Source organism: Leptodactylus fuscus, chromosome 10 (genome assembly GCF_031893055.1).
Source record: "Leptodactylus fuscus isolate aLepFus1 chromosome 10, aLepFus1.hap2, whole genome shotgun sequence".
Classification (NCBI taxonomy): domain Eukaryota; kingdom Metazoa; phylum Chordata; class Amphibia; order Anura; family Leptodactylidae; genus Leptodactylus; species Leptodactylus fuscus.
Genome location: NC_134274.1, coordinates 18,078,867 through 18,087,466, shown reverse-complemented (window position 1 = coordinate 18,087,466; position 8,600 = coordinate 18,078,867). Strand labels below are relative to the sequence as shown.

At 42.3% G+C, this 8,600-nt stretch overlaps 1 protein-coding gene across 1 annotated transcript; it reads left to right on the top strand.

The window, feature by feature from the left end:
* The first annotated feature begins 268 nt into the window (after window positions 1-268).
* Window positions 269-2,656, top strand: SFR1 (SWI5 dependent homologous recombination repair protein 1). Its single transcript, XM_075288091.1, has 3 exons — window positions 269-343; window positions 1,933-2,298; window positions 2,468-2,656. Exons 1-3 carry the CDS (start codon window positions 269-271, stop codon window positions 2,654-2,656), a joined length of 630 nt encoding a protein of 209 aa, XP_075144192.1.
* The last annotated feature ends 5,944 nt before the right edge of the window (window positions 2,657-8,600 follow it).

Below are 8,600 nucleotides of genomic sequence, written 5' to 3'. Positions count from 1 at the left end.
CCCTGTTTCCCCGAAAATAAGACAGTGTCTTATATTAAGTTCTCTTCCAAAATATATGACCTTTCTTATTTTCGGGGGATGTCTTATGCAGCGGCTGGACCAGGTGACAATCGGCAGTCATGCCGGCGCTTCCCTAGTGGAGCGCCTGCATGACTGCTGGTTGTAGGTGGTCCAGGAGGTGAATGGGGGGGGTGTCTTATTTTAGGGGAAACAGGAAGATATGTAATCTTTTCCATTGCAGTAACAGGAAGACTCTTGTTAAGTAGAAATGGCCGATTTGTCTTCTCCATCACCGACCTATATCAGCTCTCCGGATCCTGAGAACAACGTGTCAGTCAAACAAGTAAGATGTTTCCACCCTAATACTACCTTACAATCCAGTGCTGAAAAGCCATAGATTAGGAAACACTGATCCATGATGATGATGAGGATGATTTGAGCTTTGCCTCTGGGCTCAGTTACCTGTGTGCCACAGAAAATAATGGGTCAGGTTGTAGCAGTTACAAACACAGCGAGCCCACTGACAAAGCAAAGCACAATTGTGAAAAACTAATATTTCTAAAACACATTTTTTGTGTTTTTTCTTCCATAAAACATGTTGACATAAAAATATGTTCTTGATCCCTGGGGGGAGGATGGGGGGGCAGGATCCATTGCCCCACACACTGATAGATGACATTGACTAAACACGTAGGTATCTGTGTAACGTACATGCATCTCGATACACGCTTTTATTTCAGGTATCGGAGAATTTCTCTGATGAGTCACATTTACTGCCTGATTCTGTCCTGAAATAGTCATCTTGTTTTCACTTTTTCAGGGGGCCTCTAGCTATGTCACATGACGCCTTAGGCAGACTGTAATGAAAAAATAGTTTCATACCAGCTTTTAAAGAGACACGGACGTAGTCCTCACCTGCTGTAGGTTATTGAACTCGAGACTCTTCCATCTTGTTAGTAATGAAGCATCTCAGGGATGATCAGAGACCACTCCAGGAGCCAACTTAAGGCCACACATTGCACCAAAGACGCAATTCGTTTTTTTTCTGCTGTTTTCTGAGCCAAAGCCAGAACTGGATGCCTAAGGAAGAAGTATAAGAGTGCCTGTTAAATTTCCCGTTCCTTTGGTGGTCAGTCCTGAGTTTGGCTCAAAAAATGCATCAAAATCTAAAACAAAAAAAGCAGCTTTGCTGTATCGGCCTTAGGCCAAGGGGGCGACACCGTCCTGTGAAGTGATAGCATATCAGAAACTGCAACCAGCCCCATTTATAGGTGTTCCCTAGACGGTGCATGGCCAGGGTCAGGGCTGTGGTGTCAGTAGGTTAAACCACCAACTCTGACTACTCTAATTTTCCACAGCCCAACCCAAACACTGCTCTTGTAGGTTCACACTGACATCAGCCTTTCTGTTGTTACGGTCAGTGGAAAGACCAGAACAACGGATAGGCGGACCAATACAACAGCGGTCACATACAGAATCAGACGGGCCCCATTAACCATAATGGGACCTGTGGGGTGCCTGTCAGATTTGCAGGACCTTTCCCTGGCCAGGGTGCTGCTATACAAGGGTAAAACACAGCATACACCAGGGCTGTGCCCTTCATTCTCAGGAACAAGAGCTTAGCAGCTTACCAGGGTTGTCAGCCATTCATGAAGGATCAGGAGTTGGAGTCAGGCTGTGGAAAAATTTAGGAGTCGTTTGACCTACCAACTCCCAGTCCTAGTTATTTCATAATGGAGCACGGCTAAAATAAAAAGGGTCACTTTCTAAATTAATTCTGCTCCCTAAGGCTCCCTTTAGACTATCCTGCAGGAACTTATAGGGCCCATACTAAAGGTTATCTACCTAACAAAGTGCAATAGAGGTTATAATTCTAGGACCATGAGCATCTCCAGACTAAATAATATCATTATTGGGTTTCTGTTTCTGTAGCCCATGAGTTCGAGTCTTCGAGAACGTCTGAAGAAATGTCGGAGGTCTTTTAGTTCAACATGTACCGTGGCCAAGCGGCTGAAGGTGGACGACGATGAGAGTGACGTTACTGAACGACGCTCCAGTGATTCTCCCACCTCGAAAGACTCACAGACTGACCCTGCGGAGACGGGATCTACACATGGCCTCCTCACGCCTGAACCCACAGGAGATGGGACACAAGGCGAAGCTTCTTCCAGACAAGAGAATTCCACTGGGAACAACCACCAGGAAATGCTTCAGGAGAAAAAGAGATTGCTGAAGCAAGTGCAAGACAAGGAAGAACGTCTTAGGAGACTGAAGATGGTTAAGTTGTACAGAGCCAAGGTAAATTTGTACCACCTTCATCTATGGGAAAACCTTTTATAAATGGCTGCTTTCTAACTGGGTTTTAGGGTGGTGTATAGTGCATTAAAGGGGTCATCCATAAGATAGGCCACCAACATTACATTTGTGGGGTCCAACACTTTCCATGTTTCTGTTCTTTCTCATGCAGAACAATCTGACAGAGCTCCAGTCTCTCATAGACAAGTGGAGGGAAAGCAGCCAAGTCGTCCTGTACGAGATCCAGAGAGCATTGTCTGCAGAGAACAAGAAGGTCGGGTTAACACAGCTGATAGAAAGCTGTGGCCTGGACGAGAAGTTACTGCGCTACAACAGAGCCGAGGAGGACTTTGATACGTAATTGCTGCAAAGAAATGGAATTTGTCTGTGAAAATTCCCAAATATATTTATTTATTCTGGAGGATTGTGAGCCGGCATCCTGCCTCTCTGTTGTGTGATACGTGACATAGATCAGCAGTAGAGATGAGCGAGTACTGTTCGGATCAGTCGATCCGAACAGCACGCTCCATAGAAATGAATGGATGCACCTGGTACTTCCGCTTTGACGGCGGCCGGCCGCTTAACCCCCTGCTTGCCGGCTACGTCCATTCATTTCTATGCGAGTGTGCTGTTCGGATCGGCTGATCCGAATAGTACTCGCTCATCTCTAATCAGCAGTAACATATAGTGAGCACATCGTACCACCACATTGTACTGCTACATATAGCTGTCCTGTAGCAAACCCAAAGGTCGGATCCCTACCTAACTTATTTTTGTCAACTGTTATAAAAGTAAAAATGGATATTGTAGGATACTCAATTTAGTAGAACATAGGAATAAATCGCAGCACAAAGGGAAATATTTCCTAAAGGGGGATTACCAAAAAGAACCCCTATGTACATGATAAGAAATTAGGGTCTATGTAAATTAATTTGATTAATCTGCCCTTGAAAAGTTTGACAGTTTTTTTAGCAGAATCATCCAATCGAATACTGCCCTTCCTGCCCCCCCCCCCCCCCTTTGCAGGTCTTTCATTATGGTACTCGCTCACTACCCCCACAAATCCCCAACTTAACCTCTATTTCTCACAGCATAATCATAATCCCCATAGAAAAAAAAGTCTCAAATTTCAAATGACCCCCTTTCCATAAAAATATCCACGTTAGGCACCCCACATCCAAAGATTCCCAAACTATAAAATGCTCATCCCATACAATGTACACCATGGTGGGAAAAAAAAATCTTTTTTTTTTTTTTTTTGCCTTCACCCTACCAAAAAAAAGAAGATTTTGCGAAATGGTATGAGTTAAAACTATATCTTATGCTGCAAACAAAAACGCCCTACAGAGCTCCACACGTAGTCAGAAACATGAGAAACGTTACAGGTTTTGGAATTGGGTGACTAAAATATATATAAATATAAAATTGAGTTTTTATTTTTTGGCAACATCTCACCCTTAGCCAGATCTGGATTTATTTTTTATTTAAAAAGTAAAATAGAAAAATGTACAGCATGTCTTAAACATGGTGTAAAAACCTTGAAATCTGCACACTGGGTTGTATGAAAGCAGTACACAAGCCATCCATACACATCTATACACTTCCACCAAGGTGTAAGGGTAGTGACTGGTAAGGGTACCCATGGATTGGCACTACCCAATCCATAAATTGGCCCAAATACAGGAGACAGGACTCCTCTGGCTTCACTGTAGATCACTATGATACAAGTGGCCAATGTATGGATTGCCCCATGTGTATGGAGACGAAGGATTTCCATTACTATGAGACAAGATGAACTACTGGCGTCTCAGATGTGCCAAAGCCTTAAAAGAAGTGGAAATGTACCAAAATGTGAGATCTGCTCCTAACAAATGTCAAATAAATGATTTATGTTATTAAATCTATCTATTGCTTTATGGTTTTGTTGCAAATTATTTGTCGTCCGCCCCATCGCTGGCCATGTCCTACTAAACAAGGCTCGTCATAGACGGGGACAGTTCGGGTGTAGTATCGGTTCCAGGATGGAGTGTGTCATACAATACACATGACGCCTGTGTTTTTCTCCGACGGTTGAGGGTCTGTTTCGAGAATGGACAAAAAGCAGTGGGAATTCTGAAGTGTATTAATCATAAAACACAGCCCTGGAGCAAATACTTTCCCATAGACCTTTAAGAAAAAATATCAAGTTTAAACCAGAGCTTTGCATTCTGACTTTAGGCGAATACTTTCAATGTCTAATAGCATTTTTTAAAGCTTAATAAAGTCATATTTTACATTCTTGTAATTACCGTTGGTTTTAAGAATTTTTTTTTATACTAAACGTAAATATGGCGTCCACTGTTTTACGAAAGGTACAATGTTCTCAATGTACGATTTCTCCCACTACGATCTGGTCCTGTTGCTTCGGGGTCTTGTTTTGGTGGAAGTTTTCACCACAAGTGACTGCTTAGGTCAATCACTGGCTTAAGTAAAGGAACCAGGCTGTCACTCGCATATGTCACCTGTGATGTCCCATGTGACCCCATCCTTTCCTGAAGCCACTAATTGGCCTCAGTAGTCATGTGAGGTGAGACTTGAGTTGTCCTGCATGAAGGTGATGTTGATATGGAAGGCACAGGTCATCTTTTTGTACCCGGGAAGAAAGTGGTCAGTCAAAAACGCTATTTACTTTGAAGTCATTTATACCCACTCAGGGACTCTAAAGGGACTTGCCAACTCTCCCCCAATAATTGTGGCCGAAAACATGACTACACCACCTTCTAGCAGACATCGCAGTCTTGTTGGGACATGGTGGCCATGTTATTTTTGTCACAATTATGTCCTTTGGTGGGAGGTTCCTGTCTTTTTGATCCAGCCCAGGACACTCGACACTAGAGAGCATAATATAAAATAAAAATGAATTTCCGGCACTCAAAATTAATGCTTCCAGAAGTGTATATTTTTATTTACATCCGACAAAAAGTGAACAGACGTTTCGGTCTGATATACACCTTCTTCAGTTTGTCGGTATGCTGGTGCAAAGGAAGTGGAAGCCAAAAGGTAAGGGGTAAAGGTGTCCAGGTCAGATGAGACACCTTTACCCCGTACCTTTTGGCTTCCACTTTGCACCAGCATACCGACAAACAGAAGAAGGTCTATATCAGACCGAAACGTCTGTTCACTTTTTGTCGGATGTAAATAAAAATATACACTTCTGGAAGCATTAATTTTGAATGCCGGAAATTCATTTTTATTGCATATCATGGCTGTGAGAAGCCTTTTCCTGGCACCATATACCTAAAACCGAGTGATGGTACATTATTATTATCATAGAGAGCATAATAGTGCTGAAAATAACAGCAGTGATTGCTCAGGAATGGTGGGGGCTAAAGCAAAAATGCCAACTGTGCCGGAATCAGTGGTGTGGAGCCTATTGAGGAAGGCAAAGAATTGTAGTAGGTGGAAATGGTGGAAGATCCTCTTTAAGGAGCTTTTCTAAGAACAACATGGTTTCATGACATCACAAAGTGATATGCTATCCTTGATGTAAAGGGGAATATGCTCTAGCGCCACCTTTTGGAAGGTTGCACCCTATTAATGCCTGGATATAAAGCATTGAATTCAGTGCACTGCCAGTATGTGCCCCGGTGCTGGAGATAGATAGATAGATAGATAGATTAGATAGATAGATAGATAGATTAGATAGATAGATAGATAGATTAGATAGATTAGATAGATTAGATAGATTAGATAGATAGATAGATAGATAGTTTAGTCTGATCATTTCCAGTGTCAGAGAGACCTACGCGTTCTGTTATGGTTACGTTGTAACATGTCTGCAGATTAGCGGATGAATAATGGTATAATTGATGCAACCATCACGTGGAGATATTGAAATCCCATGTGAACAGGTTTCAATGCATTTACCAAATATCGCCCAGACTTATTTCTTACTTGACAATTGGCCGTCCTATAACACTCATTTGCTTATGGACGCCCATTTCTCGCCTCTCAGTAATAGTAGGCTGTCTTATAAGATCTGCTTTTCCTTTCCACCACCCTAATATATATTGCTCTGGATTTGGTATCTAGTCCAGAGTCAGTCTGATGTGTAGAATATAGATATGGAGCCAGAGAACGTGAAGCATAGAAGGTGTCTTGTTTCATATCCCAATACACAGTCTTTCTCACCGTGAACTTGTGGATGCGCTGAATGGCATGTGATGTGATATATCTTCCTGCTTACAGTATAGTGCGTAGTCTGCACATTTTCAGTGCTGGAGGCTAAAGGTGGAGCGTTGCTGATGCCTCACCAGCTGCTGCGGTCATCGTGGAGCTGCTGTGTATCACCTAAGGCAGAGTTATTGCTGGCAGATTACTTCCAACCAAACAACTTGCTAAAGCGATGTTCAGACAAGTCCGTAGCCCTTCAAAAAAAAAAAAGATACGATCAAGAAAAGCGTGTCCTGCTCTCTCTTGATGGAAGTACCATAGACATACAACAATGTTTTGCTTCTTAAGTGTGAAACACTAAATTTAAAGGGATTGTCTGGATTAAATGGTTCAACCCTTAAGTGGCCGGGGTTGGTGAATCATTAAAAAGTGATACTCACCCCCAGTCCTCTATTCGGTTGGTACCTGGACTGGTCAGGTTGGCCACCATGTGGTGTACTCGTGACATATGAGTGACATAATTGGTTCCCAACTGAGGGAGGGTCAGTATTACTTTTGTTTTTATTTTACACCAGCCCCTTTGGGTTTTCCATTTGGTTCTCTTACAAGCGACGCTTACCACCTACCCAGAGCGTGGACCCCACTGATCACAATGGTCCAAAGTCCTCCAGCATAGTAGATTGGAGCGGCAGTGGCACATGTCAAAGAGACTGATGGATACATCCATAGACTTTGAATGAAGTCTCAGTGCACATGCTCGACCACCATGCCAGTCAAACTAAGGATGTGAGACTCAAGAGGTCAGGTTGTTGTGAATTAGTACATATTCAACTGTACGGTATATGTTTCTGCTCATGTAAATCTAAAATAAAATGTTTAGAAAAGTCACTGGATTTTAGCGGAAGAGTGCCACCAATTAAATATGGCATGGGCATTATAATACTAAAACATGTAATGTTTCCCCTAGTGGTCATCTACATCATCATATATCTATTTACATGCAAGCTTTCAAATGCACATCTTATGAGAACTTTTTGAAGTTCTTTCAGCCCCAAGACCTAGACCTCCAGTGATTCTAGTGATGCGAACTTAAGTCGGAAGAAAAAATTAGGTCCCATGAGCATGCACTTAGAGAGGACATTAAAAATGTGTAGTCTCATCTTCTAGTCATACTCTGTTTTTGTTAACTTCCATTGTTCTAAAATGGAACGCATGATGGAAGTTAAAAAAAAAGTCCTACATCTCTCTTGTTTACATGTTCACTGTGGTGTGTATGGGGCTATAAATATTAATGCTTTGACACTCAGTATTGGATACATTGAGGTGCTCGGACAGGGGCTCAACCCATCAATACAAATATAAGAAGAATCCGGTACTCTCGATTTGCGTGACAAAATACCTCCAAATTTTATTGTCGTCCAAAAACACGTTTCGGTCAGTATGACCTTCATCAGACACTGGACTGTAGAAATAGAGCCAGAATATAGATAAGGCTTTAGACCAAGGCTCGCTTGGGTTTCCTGACGCGGACTCCCGAATGGAAACCACACGGACTCCATAGACTATAATGAGGTCTGTGTGGTTTCTGCTCAGTTTCCGCACGAAACGGTACTGCAAGCATCACTTTTCTCTCCGCATGTTTCATGCAGAAAGCAAACGGACCCATTATAGTCTATGGGTTCCGTGTGGTTTCTTAGGTAATTGCTTTTTAATACATATAAGATTCCATTTGGGGGGTCCCCAAGCGGAAACCCGAACGCTGATGTGAACCGGGCCTTAGACTCGATCATCCTCAAATTTTCTGACTTATGTAGGTGAACAGGAACAAGTGAGATATGATAAAACACATAATCCCATATGACTGTGTTAGTCGATACATTTTTATTAGAACTTTGTAAATCTTCTGTCTTAGCTTTTGAAAAGAATAAAATGGTTTGAGGGCAAAATACCATAAACTAGTAACATACAGAAACAAGGTCATATACATGGCTTAAAGCTACCTTCACACACGCATTTCAGGAAACCTGGATTCCATGCACAGGATTTTGAGACACTGTTGCTGTCCCTTTAATATAATCGTTTGTGTCCCTTTAACATCGTCATTTCTATATCGATGTCATCAGGGGGTGAGAATACCAAGAAAGGACTTTAGC